The 20800-nt window shown below is 33.3% G+C and overlaps 1 protein-coding gene across 1 annotated transcript in view; it reads right to left on the bottom strand.

Annotated features, from left to right (window-relative positions):
- LOC125057639 (probable chitinase 10) overlaps positions 1 to 13117 on the bottom strand; it is a 94732-nt gene extending 81615 nt beyond the window's left edge. Inside the window, exon 1 of the mRNA XM_047661414.1 lies at positions 12934 to 13117. Coding sequence (XP_047517370.1) covers positions 12934 to 12936 — 3 coding nt within the window. The 5' untranslated portion in view covers positions 12937 to 13117. The remainder of the gene's footprint in view (positions 1 to 12933) is intronic.
- Between the last annotated feature and the right edge of the window lie 7683 nt (positions 13118 to 20800).

Below are 20800 nucleotides of genomic sequence, written 5' to 3' on the forward strand. Positions count from 1 at the left end.
GTATCGACAAAACCTTAGGATTTTGGAACGTATTACCAGTGTTATGTCAAATATTTGTAAGACGTGTTATAATGAAATACCAAGCTATATATAATCTATTAAAGCTAATAATACAAATAATTGTAAGATGACTCTTTAGGTTAAGAATCTTAATATCAGTGCATCTAAATTCATTTGTTTTGTATAAAGGCGGAATATTTTGTTTATAGCTCATATATACAAAATATTGTTTTAATAGAAATTAATTATATTAAAATTACGTTTAATATAAAGCACGTAGGAAGTATCTAGAATTTAAGTGTGTAGTTTATGCAGGCGTGAGATATTTTTAGTTTTTTTCTTCTGCAATTTCTAAATGACTAGCGTTCTTGTAGGTTTGATAACCTAAGAGATTTAAATTGCCACTGAAAATATATTTATATTGGTACATATCTAATCTATAAAATTCTCGTGTCACAATGTTCGTTCCCATACTCCTCCGAAACAGCTCGACCGATTGTCGTGAATTTTTTTTTGCATATTCAGTAAGTCTGAGACAAACCCCTAAGTGATAAGGGGTATCCACCCCAAAAAATGTTTTTATTTTATGATACAACATACAAAAATACATAATACAACCTTTAATTTTCATCTACTCTCTACGATCAACCTCTAATTTTTAAGTACTTATAACTTACTCTGAGGTTTATTAGAGAAAATCACAGAAAAACCTAAAAACTTTTCCTTACGGAAAACCGAACAGTCTCTGGGGTAGCATAGCAAAATGTTCCATGTTGGTATGTACTAAAAAGGTACGCTAGGCATTAAGGAGAAACGAAGTTCGCGGGGACAGCTAGTATATACAATATACATATATGTAACTGCGATAAAATCAGTTATGTGTAATCTAGTTTTAAATTACTATACAGTCAGATTATAATTTACGAATGGAATCCAGGTCTTAAACAAAATAATAACCCTTTCGCATTCCAAATATTGCTAAATGCATATGTATGCAATTTATTATGACATCTACGTGAAGGCTATTAAGACTTAGATCTGCTTGTAATTTTAGTCACGAACTAATGAACGTTGAAATTCAGGTTGTATTAAATGGGTGATTGACCAATGGCATTGACTTTTTCGCTGCATACGTTTCTATTGTGCAAATCGTTGGAGTAAATGTTGTGTTACATTGTTAAATGCTAAGCGTAGTGGTTAAGCGTGCGTATCTAAACCTAGGGTGTGCACGAGAGCCCCGGCTGAAAACACATGGATTATCTATAAAATTGTAAGGCAAAAAAGTTTAGAAATATTGTATTTCTGTGCCAGGAACTCGACGAGGGGTGAATGTTGGGAGGCTTTTGGGTGCCGCTGCCCTCACGATGTTTTCCTTCGCCGTACGTGCACTTAGAGAATTCCATTGGTGCACAACTGGGGTACGAACGCATGACCTCGGAGTTAAGAGGCGCACCCTCAAGCCACTAGGCACTAGGCGGGTAAGAAGGACTGGCAAGAAACTTTCCGCCACTCTTTTTAATCGCCAAGTATTGAGTCATACAAATTGTTTGAACTGGAGGGCTTTGAATTTATTTAGTGATAATTCTCTAATTTCCCTTGGGAGTTTGTTGTAAAAACGAATACAATTTCCATATAAGGAGTGGTTTATCTTCTGGAGCCTGGTTGGTCATACACTCAAATTAGTTCTATTCCGCGTATTATACTAGTGAAAGTCACTATTTGTTTTAAAATCGTTTTAATTTTTTTGTACATACAACAAAGCTTCAAGAATATATTGACCAGATAGTGTCATAATATTTAATTCCTTAAACTTATTCCGTACCGACTGAACTGCCCTGCGATTCTGTAACTCACTTTTCGAACTCACACAGCGGTTTTCGCATCGGCGGTCGCTCTCAAATCAGTCGTGAAGCAGTCTATGATTTGGCATCCTGATAAATAATAAACTATAAGCTCCCACCTTTTCATGCCATGCTTTCAATGCCAAATCGTAAAATGACTGCTTCACGACTGATTTGAGAGCGACCGCCGATGCAAAAACCGCTGTGTGAGTTCGAAAAGTGAGTTACAGAATCGCAGGGCTGAACTGAACTGACCGAAACACAACAACTACTGTCACTTATAGAGATGAATCAAGTGTTCAGTTGCAATTATTATTTAAACACTGACACTGCCAAAACACCTACCTTTCCAAGCTGAGTAGATAAACAAATATTATATAAATTATGTAAGTGCGTTATGCAGTATAATTTTTTATTCAGATCTTAAGAAACTAAATTGCGAAGTGTTTGTTTCGCCATCGAAAAGCTATTTACAATTACTTATTTAATAAAAATCTTTCACCACAATCAGGAAATAACTGTTAAAGAAATTGGCCTTTATTGTATAATCTACCGCAAAAATTATATCGTGGTTTATTGCGTAAATCATAATTTGCTTTTAACGAGTTGGTAAATAGATAAAATTAAATCATAATATTACTTACTTCAGGCACAAAGAAAATTATCGGGTAAAAAAATCGGAAGGGTTAATAATAAAACTTAATTTACATAACTACGTAGACGATTCGAGTGCTAACAGAAATCCGAGTTTCCAATTCGCGGCAATAGATGGCGTTAGTACGCTACTCTTACTAGAATGTCATTAATTATTATATCAAATCTACCAACTTGTCGTGGCAGTCTCCCGCTTACCACGATTAAAATATGTAATCAATAGAAAATAAAGAGATAGGGTATGTTCCGATATACACTGCGAGTACTGTATAGTGCTCCCACTGTTCAAAAATTCGTTCCGCTATGGACTGCCAGTATACAGCCGCAGCGTCCTAGGGAAATATATGACGTCACAAATCCCCGCTATACTTCTACTGCGAGCACTGGCGTTTTCGAGGTAAGGTACTCGCAGTGCTTTGATCACGTGATCAATCAAAACCACTTGAATGCCTAACGGCTGATATAACTTACAGTTTAATAACAAACATTTAAAATTCTAACTTACTTTCTTTGTAGTATTAATTCAATTGACAGTTAATATTAATATAGATTTTTTTAATGCGATAATACTCCAATAATAGTTTTTCTTGTTGAATAGAAAAACTTTGATGCACTCATTTGAAAACTGTGTCGAAAAACGAAGCTGACTAGTATACTGGACTGCGTTCCGTTTTAAATTGTAACCAGTATAGCTGGCTATAGAGAAACGGTTTCACAGTATACTAAATTGACGGTACTCTGTACAGTGGTCGCAGTGTATATCGGAACATACCCATAGTGACACCAGAGTATTGCGATACAGCGAGGAAATGCTGCCAGCATTAAAGGAACGTACACTACCACAGGAACCAAACTTTGAATTTTTTTTTTAAATATTTTTAATTATTACTATAATTAAGAATATTGTCAATACTATATATTTGTGTATTAATTCAATATCAAAATAAAAAACGAATTTGATAACAATATTGTTGGAACGTTACAAATAGCAGTGTTTTTATCATTTGTCTTTATATTGACTATAAATGATTAGCCCCCCTCAATCGTGTAAGACAAAGCTGCGCACGAGTTAGAAAGAGAAATCTATTGGTAAACGGCCAGGATTTAGATTTAGGCCAGGAAACCATCCTATCCTCCTACGTTCGTACTTAGAGTTTTAATTCCCTTACATCAAAAACATACAGGAATAATATTCGGCAGAAAGTCTCCGAGTCTTACCCTGAGACCTAAAAAAATTCGCAAATTATACCGTGATTATGAACTGATTGAATGATTATAAATTTATAAGATTTGCAATACAGATTAGCTGACACGCAAATGAACTTTGTGAAAGTGAAATTATCGTGAAAGTTAATGTCAAATGGACAACTTGCTGTTATCTACTCACCTCACGGCATAATGTATACGTATACTTATATTATACCGTACAAAATTACTTCTAAGTTATTAGAAGCTATTTACACGTGGTAACTATGGCCTCTCGTGTTTAAATAAATGTCTGTACATGTTGTAGTATAGGGTTCATTCATAAGAACTAAATCAGTGTAAGTGCTTTATTTTATTCGAAGAACTCTTCTGTCTCTCTCCGTAATTGGTTTTCAAAAGCTTCACAACGGCACACATACATTGATACATATGAAAATAAAATACATCGATTCATAAATTATAAAAACTAAAGAAAAATTGTGAGGGGAAATTTAGTTTACGTTGTGGTAAAAATACTTATTTGATTACTTGATTTTACTGTATTTATTGTATGATTACATTCCTCGTAAAAGCAAAATATAAAGCAGAGTCAAAGTCATACATAGAGTTTGATATTTATTTTCATGTTCTATTAATTAATAACCTTTCAAACTTAATAAATTTAAAATGTCTTTAAAATCACACATTATAAGTCCGAAAGCCTAAATCACAAAATTAAATCTGCTGTCCGATGGCGACATGCAATTAGCATAAAATATGAAAATGAAATTGTGTTAATGATGATAAATTTCTTAATATTACTATGCGATATAAAGCTTAGCTAAGCTATCATGAAATAGGCTTAAAACAAGTTTTAAGAATATTCATAGCGCTAAATAACCTGCATCGATCACACCAGTACGTCCATCCTCACCTTTACACCATCACACAACGCACGCGAATTAGGTATTAAGTATTTAATAATTTTTATTGACTTTTTCCTTTCGTAAATGTTTGAACACTTTTGTATATTTATGTATTACATCTCTGGCTATATATTTAGTATAATCGGTTTTTATTATATAAAATGTATGTTAGATGTAGGACGAAATAAATAAAGATACTTGGCTGAATTTGCGTAGAATCGCTGGCTTGGTATAAAATTAAATGAGAAATGTAATTAATGACAACTTGTAAGCCCTGACATTTGAAACCAAAGACCGTATTGGGCATCTGCATACTGACCACAATGAGACATTAAGACTCTATTTTAATTGCAATAAAGTTCATATTTGAATAAATATTTAATAAAGTTTTAACTTGACACTGATAAATCTTGTTTTGACATGATGATGTCTTTATGCGGTTAAAGATAATATGATCTGACGTATATTGTAATAAAAATGATAGAAACGTAGGAATACAAGCAAAACCTAGGTAGAAAAAATTGTGGACACACGTAGTGTTAGACTGAATTTATGTTAAAACATTTCAGTCACTGAAAAACATGGACAGGCCAGCTTATTTTTACTCACAATAAAAGATAAATTTTCTATAGCACACTCAACAGAAATTAATCTATTTTAGGCTAACAAAAAGCGTAACAAAAGGCTTCCCGCGATCGTAGCTTTTAAGCTTCATTTAGCAGGTATTTAATAATCGTAACTGTTTATTTTATATGAATGGAATAAAAATTAAATTGAATAGCATAGTGATTTAAAATCGCCGTTCACAGTTTGTAGTTTGTACATGTGTCTTCACTAAAACATCATGGAACTTTACGATCAAGCTTAACATGAGACTCATAAGTAACATAACGTACTAATAAGGATATTTAACATAAGAAAATATCCCACTAATTACAGTCTCTATTAAGGGGAAGACACTCTGTTCTTGTGTTCTATTCTGAAGCTAGATTATATGCACCTAGATATCCTATCGTATCCTGGATTCGATTCTTGGGAAAGCAACAGCTGTTTCGAAACTTTCACAATTCAAAATCGGATATATATTATGACGTTTCGTCTGTCATAAACCGTTTAAAAAGATAAGATTTTAAGTAGTTTTTTACTTGTGTTCAATTATTTTCGAATATATAATTCAAAGTCTGCTATTAAATACATTAACTATAAAACTGTATTGATATTAAAATTGGAGGATAAATTAAATTATCAGCACGAATGCCTCCAATCAAACAATTCGATTATATAGGAAAACGAATAAAATATAACACATGAAAGAATACAATTATTCATTGTAAGTACAGTCGACATAAAAATTTGTACTTAAACAACGTACCTACTAAATTACTGCAATAACTAATGTATGTGGGTTAATATAGTTTATTTTGTGTTTGGCGTATTCGCAAACATAGCACATATACCTCGACGTGGTCAATCAATCAATATTTGTTTTTTTTTTTACGTAATAGGAGGCAGACGGACAGGAAGCTCACCTGATGTTAAGTGATACTGCCGCCCATGCACACTCACATGCAGATGGCTCGTAATTGTGTTGCCAGCCATTAAGAAGTGGTACGCTCTTTTCTTGAAGGATCGTAAGTCGAATTGATTGAGAAATACATCAGTGCCTTAAGAAACGCTCAGTTATGGAACGACGGACGTCAAGGTGATACAGATGGTATTTTGTATTCTGCCTTGACGTCCGATGATGAAACTCAGCTGCTGCAGTCGGAATAACTCCTTTGAACACTCTCCATGGTTAATGCGGTAGAAGATGCAGAGATACTCTACATCTCTACGCAACGCCAAGAGATGAAGCCGCACAAACATTTATAACATCTTTGACGATGCCAACATCGTCCTATTCATAAAATTTAACAGCCTCAAGTTGGGACATGTGCACCTAATGGCGGAGGACAGAACCCCAAGGTCCTTACTGAACTCATAACCTGGTAGACCAAGGCTGCGGCTGGTTAGCAATTAAAGAAATGATGAAGAGTTTTTAGCCAGTTTTGGTCTTCCGTTCTACACTCAAGATTTAACAGATTAAATATAAATATAGAGGCATCTTTAAAGGTAGAAAGTGCATCAGTGATCTTTGTTCTTTGTTGGATAACTGCATTTATTATTTTGACCTTTTGCTTGATGTCAAGGTCTTCTTTCCATTCTTCTTAGTGTTGTGTTTTGTTTTGAAATAAAATTGATTTGATTTAGAATGTACGGCAATAAAATTTGGATACCACAACATAAAACCGGTCACAAGTTGTTGACAATATTATAAATGCAAATATTATTGAATGAAACATATTTGTGACACGGTCAAACGAGATACTTAGCCATGTAAACATCGTTACGTTTCAACTAATTAAACTGCGATTTTACTGCACGTTATTTTACGAACGGGTCATTGATAATTAATAAAAGATAATACACAAAACTATTAAATTCTATTTAGCTAAGTATATATATTGATGTTTTTATATTTAAAAGGGGGCAAACGGGCAGGAGGCTCACCTGATGTTAAGTGATACCGCCGTCCGTGGATACCCACATTACCAGAAGACTCGCAAGTTCTCGCAAGCTCGCAGCCAGGGCGTTAAGACACTTAAGAATTTTTTATTCTCTTAAGTTAAGAATTGTTCACTGTCGTTTATAAGTTTAAGTAAAACCTATTAATAGTAAAATAAGCATAAAAGTAATTAAATGCTTAAATTTCCAATAATGGATTTATTATTATTATAAAAAAAAACAATTGAGTTACAGCCAGGAGTCAGTGTGAGTAGAATAAAAAAATTAAAATAGAAAACACATAATTGCATTTTTATGCTGACGTTCCTGACCTAATAATATAACACGTGTCTCGAACGTAACGCTTCAATGGACGCACAGACGAGCCGTGAATATTCATAATGAAAATAGTGCTTTATGTTGACTCTACTTTTTACTAATAAAAATTCAATTAAAAGGTTTAATTGGTCGCCTTTCTTCCGAGATTTCTCTAACTTTAAAAGTACTCAACATTGCAAAAGAAAAGTCATTTGGCATCTTTATCACTTTTGTACCTAACACAGTTCATCAATTTTTGGGTTTCCTTGGTAAAAAACCAATTGGCTAAACAAATAATTGATATGGTGACAGTATTTTTTAATTGGCAATTTGTATCTCCGTCTATTTCATATGTAAATGTTGTCTGTCAAGTCTTTAAAATCAAATGTTGTTTGATTTTCGTTAAAGTACGCTTTCGTCTTTTTCCTCATTTATTTACGTTGTAATAGTAATCGAATGTCATATTTATTACTTAAATTTTGTCACAGCAAACTTGTTATGATTGCAATACAAATAGTAGTCGTCTATTTCTATCGCTTAGGTAACTTGGGCAACTTCACTTGTTACGTCAACTTGCACAAGAGTAACGCAACTGTTTTTCTATTAGGCTTAATATTTATTTCGGTGGTTTATGGCGAACTTTCGAGACGATTACTAAAAAGTTTTAATACATAAAGTATTGTTATTTTTTTTTCTTGGCAGATAGTTATAAACAGTGTTTCCCACGCCTCACAGGGGGATTTGATTGCTGTGATTGACATAGTATGTTATGTAAATTTACTTTTTGTGTTTCGCTAGCTATTTATAGAACCTATAATTTAAGTTTTTAAGTTGTTCACTTCAGTTTTTTTTATAAATTGTGTATTTTACAAATGGGGGCATACGATTTTTTAAAAATCTAAGTTGAATGGCACAGGTTTTATTGGTTATTCGTACACTCTGAAAATTTTGGAATCGGATTTTATATTTATAAATAGTTGAAATAGAAAGGCACAGAAGCTTTTAATAGCTTTAAACGGATAATGATATCACGATTATGTGTGGTCAAAGTCCATTTAACACGAAATGAGACATTGTTTTTAGCAATGTTGGCTTAGTGGCTTCAGCGTGGGACTCTCATCCCTGAGGTCGTAGGTTCGATCCCCGGCTGTGCATCAATGGACTTTATTTCTATGTGCGTATTTAACATTCGCGCGACCGGTTAAGGAAAACATCGGAAACCTTGCCTTAGACTCAAAAGGTTGACGGCGTGTATCAGGCACAGGAGGCTGATCTTATCTAGATCTACTTGCCTATTAAATTGACAATTGATCATGAAACAGAAATATAAGGCTCAGACCTAAAACTTTGTAGCGCCACTGATGTATTTTATTTTATATCAACTCTGAGATATATTTTAAATGCATATTAAAAGCTGCACTGACCTATAACTTGTTACGTAATTCATGAAATATGTATTAAAGCCCCCGCCGAATCCAGATCAAATGTGGACCTTTACAAAACTGCATTTAAAAATTGAGCAACTGTTAATATCACAATACATTTTAAATTGTTTGTGTCTTTCATAATTAAATTACATCATATCGGTAGTTGGTTTTTATATTCAGACTCGTCACTGGTGGGAGGTGGAAAAAATATTGAAATTAAATGAAAAATGAATTGAAAAGTTTTAAAAATTCACAGCCTTATGACCATAGACTATTTTGTTTCATAAATACAAACTACTAACAAACCACGTTTTTCATACATGGCTTTTAAACATAATAATTTTAATTTAGTGACACAAATTGCTCGTAGTGTGAGCTTTGTAATGAATTTAAATATTAACAAACGCGTACACAATTAATTATACAAAACACGGTAAGTTTATAATCTATGAGATGTTGGTTAGAGAAAGGATGGATCTACCGTTAGGGCTAACCTTAATTTGTACTGTAATAAGGTTATTTCCTAGTCTGTGTATGATATAATAAGTTATTATTAAATGCGAAAAAGCGGTTATTTATTACAACAACCACAAGGCTACGTTTCATAATTGATCAAGCTCCTTATTAGGAATTAAATTAACCACGATTTTAACTGACTAAAACAGTTTGGCTACATTGATAAACGAGGCATCGTAAGTGGATTTTCTTATCAAGATCGAATGAATCCGGGAGGTACAGTTCTTTACTTTTCCTGGATTAACTTCTGGATTACGTTTTTTTTCGAATAGTGCCTTCGCCTTTTACGATTGGCGATTATCGTGGCTTTGACTTTAGACACCGCGCTTCTGAACAATGCTTTGGTGCTTTGACAAAACTATTTCCGAAGATCTATCAACCAAGAAAGCTACCATAAAATTGAGCCGTAAAAACGTCCGTAAATCATTTATGAATTTATTATACATAGTCTTATTACCTCTTCTTTATAAAGTTAAATCAGTCTTATTGTACTCTTAACTTCTATCTTGATTGCAGAGTTTTAATTTATTTCTGTCAATAGTATTTACGCTGTAATTAAGTAACAGATCCGGAATTTACTGTTATAAGTCAGTCTTATACAACTTAAGGTTAAATAAGAAATAAGAATAAGTATCGCAATACAGCGAGGAAAAGCTGCCAGCGTTAAAGGTACACTGCCACAGGGACCAAACTTTTTAAATTTGTTTTAATTAATATTTAATTATTTTTATTGTTACTAGGTATGTAGGTTAAGAAAATTGTAAATACTGTATATTTAATTGTTATGTTTAAGTTTCAGTAGTTGCTATGCGTGATACAATTTTTTTTGTCAATTTAGATGTGGCATCTATGTATGATTGATTCACGCAAAATTAGCAAGTTTTATGACGAATAAAAAATAAATGTAAACGTAAAGATAAAATATGTGACCAGTCCAACGATATATCGTAAAGCCAATGGCATCATAAAACACGGTCACAGACAAGTTTGTTATTCCTAGAAATATTACGAAGACTACGCATGTTTTGTTTTGACTTCAAAAAAGGAGGTTCTTAGTCGTTGGAATCTTTTTTATGTCCTCACCATTTCACGCGAAATGAAAGACCGTGCCAATCACATTACAAATGAAAGCACCGTCTTATTTTTTCACCGTAGAGAAATGTACACCCACCACTGTTCAGAGACTGTATTCTATCCACAAAAACCCCACGGTGCGATTTGATGGATCTGGGCAATAGTGAGGACAAACCACAACCCCCCCCCCCTCCATTCATAGTTCTTACATCCTGGTACTCGTTCCAGGTCAGGTAATACATCTCTCAGCCGATACCAAAAAATCACATCAGAGATCCTAATTTGAATATTGAGTTTACCAACTAACTTAACCTTACTGGAAGTAGTAGTAATAATAAAGTCAGCAATTTTCTTAACTGTAATACAGGGTTAGACATGCATATATATACAAAATATATGTTATACTGTTTTATGGAACATAAAATTAATTCGTTTCTTACAATTAACGTTTTGAACATAGTTTGACCTCTACATACACTATTTAGTGACCTTTATCACGTTATGAACGGATATTTCGTAACCTTATATTTAATCTTGAATGAGTTTGTTAAATACTCTATTAAAGTAGTTATTTTAGTTTTGCGGATTTCTTATGCACTTACTAATATGTAGCAATAACTATGTTTAACTTAGTCATTTTTAAATAAAACTAATAAATGTGTAATTTATATCTTAAGTTGAATTATAAAAGGTGTTTTTGTTCACGTTCATAGTGTCAATATAAATTTTAAAACAAAAAATACTACTAAGAGCATTCTGACTTCTTATATCTTTAATTATAAATGTAGTTGATGTTGTATTACATTTCTCTTCCTGATTAATCAAATACGATGTCACGCAAAGAAAAAAAAAATGTTTTTTTATGTCCCATTTTTACAGTCTCGCGGCCATCAGCTCGTGAGAAAAAAAGCTAAACAACATAGAACAATCATGAAAAGCTCCGAGTATTTTAAAAATAAAGAGTCATATATTAAAGACAAAATATCAAGCAATTAAAATTCATATTTCAATAACATTAGAGTCGAAATTTGCATAGAGCACTGCGTTCGCGATTTCTACGTTTAGACCGCCACTTTCTCTAAGAGAAACTGTGTTTTTACCCATTGTATCGTTCTAGCGCCGATGTATTTAGAATACCTATATCGGTTTTCATAAGTAAAAAATTACTTCAAAAGTAAAATTAGATATAGTTCAATATCGAACCCATTTCTGGACCATTAGGTACTTTATCTTGAATACTTTTCGTGTATTCAAATAATAATGAATCGTAAAATAATTTTCATGAGTTCACTTAATAATATGTTCAAAATGTTCAATTATAAGAACGTTTTCACTATCTTATGCACGCATATCCCTTATACGAGCTAATAACGAGCGACATTTTTGTTCCATTAACGCTGGAACTCCTTTCATTATTTTTAAGAGATTGACTGAACCTACCAACGGAAGGACGTGTCCGTGTCCTATGGTCGACCACTCTATGTATCTCTCTATCCCTTCCATAAATTCTCTCCCATTTTAAAGGTAGACAGTACCGATTAATTGACTTAAAAATATTTTTCTTAAAGTTGATTCCTCGGTTTCGTGTCCCTTTAAAGAAGTACTTCCTTTTATTTAATAAGTCATGAATCTAAGGTTAACAGCCAATATTATTTATTTCTAGATCAACGGAATAAAGCATTCTAAACCTCCTTTTACATATATAAATACTTAAAAACTAGTTCCAGTCCAGTTGTCTTAAAATGTGAAGGTTAGACGCAGGTAATATCGCACAACCGATAACGAAAAGTTTCGCGATATTTCACAGAATTTAAACTCTACAAGATATAAAAAAATATTGCATATACAAAACAATACACATATAGGCAAAAATGCGTTTCAGTAAAAAATATCTATATATTATATATGTTGAATCAATATTTAGCTTAAAGCTTTGTTTAGAATTGAAGACTATAAAACAGTACTAATTATTTTGATATTACCATTTATTTTGAGTCTAATACTTTTTAAGCTGTTGAACTAAACAATTTACTTCGCCTTTTAAAAGGTAAAGTGGAAATACCCTCAATACACTAAAATACTTGTAAACAACGAAAAGCTTTCCAAACTCGCGAAACAAAGGTTTTAAGGACTCGAAAACTAAACTTTGAAAACCTATTGACATACCTTTTAAAAAATGTTTAGTTAAATTCTACTTGATTTTTACTCAAAATGCTATGCTGCTACGATTTCTACTCTGTTCAACAAACAACTCAGTTTTGCATTAATAATATCTAAAAATATTAACAAAGTTCTAGAATAAATAATCGAATACATTCAAGGATACGGAATCGATTAATAAAAACGATTTATTACCAAATCGAAATAACAAGGTCAACGTGTTTTAAAACAACCCGTTTTGACAATTTAATTTTAACATAAGCGTTCGACACAAAAGCACAAACTTACCATTATGATTTCCGCGAATGTACACTCAAAACACAAAGCACTGAATAAAGTACCGCACAGACAGTCGTCAAGAAAATCACGATCACAATTACACTTCCCCGAAGGTGTATTTTTATGTAGTGTTCATGGCTGTCCGTCTGTCACAGAGGAGAGACAGTCGTGGACTGAATATTCGCCCGAAAGTACGCTTTGCCCCGTGCGTCGTTACCGATTCAAAATGTGTGCGTGTGCGCCGATCGGACCTAACTGTCTTGATACTTGCTTTGAATATTAAATGTGCTAAAAATGAAAGTGGTTTTTAATTAATTTTAATTGATACTTTTTATTGATTCCTATGGTGTGGATGTCTGGATTACTTTCATCTTGAGCATACAATCAGCAGCAGCGGATGACCGGTACTTTACTTAGTTAAAATTGGGATAAAAATATCTGGTCTTGCTGCCTCAAAGGCATGCTTTTTTCCTCACAATGTTTTCCTTCACCATACGAGTGTAAAATGCGTACCGTGTACAGTTTGAACCTACGACCTCAGGAATGAGCGTAGAACAACACCGTTCTTTGTCTTTCAGTTCAAAAAAAGAAACCAAACAAAACTAATAGTTAATTTACTATACCGTAATGTAAACCACAAATAGAAAAATGATAGCAAAATGGTATTCCGAAGATATTTCAATTAGGCCTTATCATTTCTGGCAGATAATTAAGTAATGACAGTAATAATAAACGAACATAAGCTTCGTTACGCATAGTTGAAGGGTTTTATATTGCAGACGCTAATATCTCTAATTAAATCTAACAGTAGAATATTTCTTTTACTTATTGTCTCATTCAAAAACACGTTTGATAAGTGTTCTAATAGCTAATGGACAAACACACGCTTTGCAAGTCTTAGCTATACATAGGTACATACAATATGTTTTAACATTGAGAAAAAAATCATATAGTATATATACAATCTTATAGCCCTCCACTTATTAATTAATGAAAATACTTTTGCGATGCTGCAAATAACGAAAGTCCAAGATCGCTCCTTGAGGACTCGGTTACAAGGAATGCTTTTCTTTATTAATTAATTACTTATATTAACTTTCTTTCATTAACCATACAACGAGTCTTAATTTAATCAATTGGTCTGTTATGATATCAATTAATTACTAAATAGTATTTCGTTGTATGTGAAAACAACATAAAGATAAGGATAGATAAATCACACTTACACAAGATATTACTTCATATTAATTGGATATCGATGATTAAATTATAACGATAACAGAAGTTTCAAGTTGGTAGTACCAATATAGGTAAAGGTAAAAAAGGTACAAAGGTACCCTAAAGGTACCATAAAGGTCACAATAATATTATTAATCAGCATAATATATATATTTGGTATAAGCAGCTAATATATAAGAAAGCATGTAATGTCAAATAAAAATATTAAAAAAAATATCTACTAATCAAGTTATTCGATTAAAGCAAAGTGGTGGGTAGATTCATTTTCATATGCAAGCTACCCTAATTTTGCTGCGACGCTAGACTACCGCGTACGAGTGCTACGGGATAGGACGTTTTAAATGTACGTTACGTTACGTAATTACGTATTTTATATGTTTTTGGAGTAATTATATTTATTGTCAGTTAAGATACTGGTGTTAATGGAGGGTAGCATATTCTTTTTTATTAATCGATAAATTCAATATTGTATCTTGAAATTTCAAGACCAGATTAATTTTATTTGACCAAAGTATTAAAAACATATATCCATTAATCATTCAGATTCAATACATTTTTACATGATTCCTTTCACCCTGTGAATGTCACTGTATGACAAGGATAGATAATTACTTATCTCTTTCACGCTTCATAAAAGACCACTTCCTATATGAAATCACTACGTTTTCATGATTATTATAAACATTTTAACAAAGTAATTAAACTAAGCTAATTCGACCAAGCGTTCCAACGCGCCCTTCCTTAACTTAGACATTACGCAGCTCTCTTATTAAACGACTCATTTGAACTCTGTAACCACAGACGTCAAAAAATTTAATTAAAATAGCCGCTTTCAAGATTTATTTGAAGACGCCATCACAACTCCAAGTAGATAGGCGGTCAAACCTAATCGAGTAAAATAGATAATATTGCCCTCCGGATGTTTCATGGAACTACACAACCTGATTCCGTCACACCCTTTCAACGCTCATCTAGGAGCACGCTGGAGTTTCACCCCTTTGTTGTAGACATCTCTAGGTACTGTCGAACGATTTGGATCATCGTTTCTTGTAAAAACAATAAAAGATTGGAACTTTCGCCCTCTTCCATCTTCCCTAGAGAGTTTAATATGGTTTAATTTAAGCGGTGGTTAAATAGGCATCTCCTGCACAGGCATGCCTTCCAATAGGCCGCCTCTCACTTAACAGTGGGATTGTGCCAAACGCTTTTTTTGCCGCTATTTTTTTTTATAAATAGCTAAAAGAAATTTAGATTCCATTGTTTGTATCTAATGTTGTTAGTAAAATTAACATTCAATCAAGAATAATTAATTTAAATGTACAAAGTAACGTAATCTCTATATATATAAAATTCTCGTCTCACAATGTTCGTTCTCATACTCCGAAACAGCTCGACCGATTCTTATGAAATTTTGATGCATATTCAGTAAGTCTGAGAATTGGCTACTATATCTTTCAAACCCATAAGTGATAAGGTATGTGCCCCACAAAAAAAAATCGAATTCTATTTTTTTTTATTATTTTTTTGTTTTTATTTTTTTATGATACAACATACAAAAATACATACAACCCTTAATTTTCACTCCTCTACCATCAACATATTTTTGATTATTGTAGATAGTTATTTTATAGAACTAAACAAATGTTCTCTACATGGCAAAACAAACGTTTGCCGGGTCAGCTAGTATAAAAATATCGAAAACTGATACTGATAACAAAAGCTAATGACAAATTAAAAGCTTCCCGCGCGGCAAACCAGATTCAAAGTCCCTTACGTACTCGCTCACTCCAATGAGCTGCCCTTCAAGTGATTGACCACCTCGCGCCGGCCTAAGCTAACGTCCGAGTCTCGCAGAAGATGTCCTTGTCGCGAATAAAGCCCATTCAGGCCGAGCTACGCTGACAGCCTGAGCTGAGCTGCTGTCAAGGCCCTTGGCCAACAGATGAAAAATACTGATTGAGAGCTTTACCTTGTGCTGTTACATGGATTTTATAATATCTGTTTTAAGTCGGGTCCAAAAATTAACTATCACGAAAAATGGCTGTCATTCGAAGCCGCTCTTTTTATAATTTATGATACTATACCAAAAAAGTTAGGTTTACGCCATTAAATAAATGTTTTTTTATGTAATATACTATATATATATAAAAGCAATAAACTAACTAAAAATTAGATGAGGAACACTTAAGGTAATATAACTTATACACTTATAAAACCGTATGAAACACTATTTATTTCACTGACAAACTCAGATATCAGAGCTCTCCTTGCCGACACCACACTTGAGGCAAACAGGTCTTCAATAGTAAAATTGTAAAACTACCCGCTGCCCTAACCATCAGCTGTTCCTAAATAATGTTAAAAAACTATCATTATTGTATTACAAGATTTTGCGAAAATTACTTTCATTAAATGTCATTACACTGTTACAAAACGTAGTGAAAGTATAAACCGAAAATGGTAGCAAAATTCCCGACATACCTTATAACTAGTTTTAATTGACATTTACGTTCGTTCCGTAATATGTGCTTTATGTTTTACTCAAGTTGTATTGAATGTGGCTTTAAATTTGGCGTCTCAGTGTGGCCCGAGCCTCCTAACACACAATATAACTAGTGAGACATACATACGAAAGAGGTATTATAGTCTATTCGTATAAGATTATTCTTCCAGTACTCTCAGACTACGATGCAACATCAAGAAAGCAAGACCTGCACGCACTCATCTCAGCTTTGAAGCTTAAACAGCTAAACAGATTTAATCACAAAATAATGATAATTACGTGCGACTGTCTCCGAAATAAACATCAAGTTCATCAATCTTTATTTGTCTTTGGTGCGACAAACAGTCCCTTGTACGGGGTCTGTTTCAGCGCAGCAGCGCAACCTCGCATTCCAGGACTACGTGTGAAATAAGTTCACACGTAGTCCTGGAATGCGTGGTTGTCGCTTCCCAAAGAGCAGTCAGAGCAGTGAGGCCGCTACGTAAAGCCTTCGAAGTCCCCAGAAAACTTATTTAATGTGACAAGCAATAACTTATAGGCAAACATAACATACACGAAGACATAAGAAAAAAGAATCATAAGAACAATAGAAATATCGATTTCAAAGTGTGAGGGTAGCAATTATTGATATAGCTCGTTTATCAGAATGCCCAATCTCCAATCGGTGAGTTTCGGCCAAATCGCGTTCTTCTGAAAAGAGAGATGAAATGTCAATGTCATATCATAATTATAATGAAAGAACAAAATAACAATAACGTAATAAGTAATTAATTTAATTATAAAATTTTATGTTCAAAATATATACATAAGCGTTTATATTCGAAGTTATTATAAGTTTAAAATACATAGGTATATTGCAATTAGATAACAAAAAAAAAACAATTACAAATTAGCTGCCTGCTCTTCGGAACCTTGCCTAAAGGGACTCCTTTTAATAATGTATTTTAGTTATTATATTTTAAGGTTAGTTATTGTTTTTTTGCTCTCTTTTTTCAATTAGATTAAAATCATCGTGATTCATGTGCACTTTTTATTTTTCATCTATCCTTTTTTAGTTTGGGTTTTTTGTTCCTGTTTAGTTTTGTCTTGATAACTATATGTATTATGTGTTTTTGCACTTCTTGCTTACCTTATCTAACTTAATATTATTTTTTTACAATGGTCGCCTAGAAGACATCGCTCAAAAGCGATATGGCCAGTTGCCCTCCTTTTCATTTAATTATGTTCAATTTTTATTAAGTTAATGCAAAGAAGTGTTAATAAATAAATAGATTACATTCACGCAGACATAATGGTGTGAATTTAATGGAATCAATTTATCTTTAAAACCACATAATCCCTTTATCTAACAATTGTATCAATAACTGCCAAGTTACCTCGCCAGCCACAGGACCAGTTTACCAAGATCTGTCACTTTGCTTTAGTATCCCCTTCACAGTCCATTAAAACTACAGCGGAGGCGGAGGCATGGCTCAACGAGTCTGGTCATACTAAACTACTTTCACTCGACTTGGTAAATTTTGCAACTGACCTTAATACTGGTTGCATGTAACTTTGAAACAATTATTTTACATCTTAATTGATACGTTAATTTTAAGGTTTTTACGAGATAAAGATAATAGATTAGATAGAAGGTCGCTAGTTATGTAGCTATTTGTTACCAAAATAGTTAATCTAAATCATTTATATCCCGAATATTTTAAACTTAAAAATATACTTACATAAAGGCTTTGAGTAGGGCTTATAATTTTTATTAATATTTTTTTGTGAGTATATATTAATCTTATCAAATATTTGTAGCTGTTTCCTACGCATCTGTGTAAGTCGTTTGTTTAGTTAACTTCGCATGTATTTTGGATTTCAAAGTATTTCTTATATGAATGCCGTTATTACGGCTACACTTCACCATGCACCGGTTTAAAGTATGGACCAATAATGGGTACAAAATAGAACAATGATGCTATATGAAGTAAAAAGTATTGCTTAAATGTACTTCAGAAATCTGTATAGAAATATATATATAAGTATTACCCCGGCTCGTACCTTACTTAATTTCCTATTAATAGATGTCCATAGTATCCATCGCGATTGGTAGAGTTCGGGGTGGGAAGTTGGGCTAGTGTTGGTCAGAATCGCTGATAGAGTGAAGTCAGCACTGACTAATAAAAACAACTAATCATCTGCTGTGTTATATAGTGGAACACTAGTGTAGAGTAGTCCTGGTCGTCCACCCTGGGACCTGCTGCAGCCACCGTCTGATGTGCCCACTACCTAGAACTGCAACTAAGCCGAGGATGCAGGGAAAAGGCGGGTATTCAGTGCCTTAAAATAGAATCCACTCACTAGGGAGGATTACTGCATAAAACCGAGCTTGTCTGGAAGCTCTAATGTGGCAGCGCCACTAGCGAACTAGGGCACAGTGGGTTAAAATCTCCTGCTTGCTGAAAATCAACAACGATTTAAGAAACCAAAGCAGGCTCGTACTTTAAGTTTGTTATATTATATTTAGATTTCTGAATCCACATTGTAGGAGCCAAGGCTGTTCATTTTGCTTAATCAGGCTGTCTTGGTTTTATAAGCGTGGCAATTTCCTAATGTCGCAGTTACGCCCCGCGAGTATAGCCAGACTGTTACATTGCATTCATTCATTACATAGAAATTAACATTATTTCGCTTATGTTCTATAGTTGTACGCTAGTGGTTAATATAGAGTACAAATAAAATCCTCTTTAATTTAAATCAACCCGATGATCCAGGAACCGTACATTTTGGTCCTTCGAACCGATTACATCTATCTAAATGACTTTTTTTTTCAAAATCAGTACTATATTTATGGAGATATAGAGAGGAATGTGATTACTTTTACCTTCCCGAATCATTCTTCAGGTGTCAAGTAAGAAGGTAGAAGGATATAAACCCGTATTAACCAAAAATCAAGATGAAGAAAGGAGGTTGTTTCCTCGTATCAAATATGTACGAACACCAACCAGTTACAGTTTATATTGATAGAAACGTAACAAGAACTCATAGCTAATTAAGGCTTTCACGGCAAACCAGATTGCTTCCTGTCCTCTAAATGTTGTTACATATCCGTTTGACACTAATGTGGCTAGTTTTTAATACAATAAGGCTAGTTGGAAGGTCTTTTATATTTGTTAGGAATTGATAATTACTTAGAAACTTCTACTGCATATGGTTTAGTGAATGTGCAGGCAGGAAGAATGTTAAATATTTTAGTCTTCATACAAATCATCTTTAATTTACGAGAAACAACCACAAGTTGGTGACAAGATATACTTCAGTGTGGATGTGGTGAGTCACCAATTCCACTAATGGTTTCGAAGCTTAATCGTTTCCTCGATGCATCAGTACTGGATATAAATGAGTCGGATTTGGGAAACTGAGATAATTCAGTTGTTTGTAAGTTAGTCTTAAGTATTATTATATCTGTCTTCGCCTGTAAATCAATAAATTCATAAATCAATCTTTAAGAGACTTGTAGAGAGGTATACTTCGATAGCTGAATAGCACTTGAAAGGTTGAGGTATCTAAGTTGTTTTCTTTGATTGACCTGAAAATGCGCTAACGCAGGCTTTCAAAGTCAAAGTAAAAAATCATTTATTCATATTGGTAACACAATGTACACTTGATGAACGTCAGAAAAGAAATATACATTGAATGCTTCTAATTTTACATTTACTGCCAGTTCTCAAATCAAGGGCGTAGAACGGAAGATAAAAACTGGCAATAAACTCTCCGCCACTCTTTTTAATCGCCAAGATTTTAAGAGAGTTTTTTACGCCGGCTTTTTCTCTCGGCCTACACCCTCTGTTTTCTTTGCCGATGAGCTGGGATGCCTACAAATTCAAAAAATTTAATTACGTGGAATAAGTGGTATCACTTATACATGTATATGTATCTTATGTTCCATAATAAACATATTTTAATTTTTATTTTATTTTAAGTTTTTTGTTTTACACCACGTTTGTAAGGAGCTGCAACCATTACATCATGTTCCACATGACATCTTAAATAATAAATAATAATGAAATAAATTAAAAGCAAATTTATTTGGTCATCAGCAGCAGGCATGGTGAAATAGGAGCACGCACTTACATTATCGTGGGCTTCGCT

The sequence above is a fragment of the Pieris napi genome, chromosome 17 (genome assembly GCF_905475465.1).
Source record: "Pieris napi chromosome 17, ilPieNapi1.2, whole genome shotgun sequence".
Lineage (NCBI taxonomy): Eukaryota > Metazoa > Arthropoda > Insecta > Lepidoptera > Pieridae > Pieris > Pieris napi.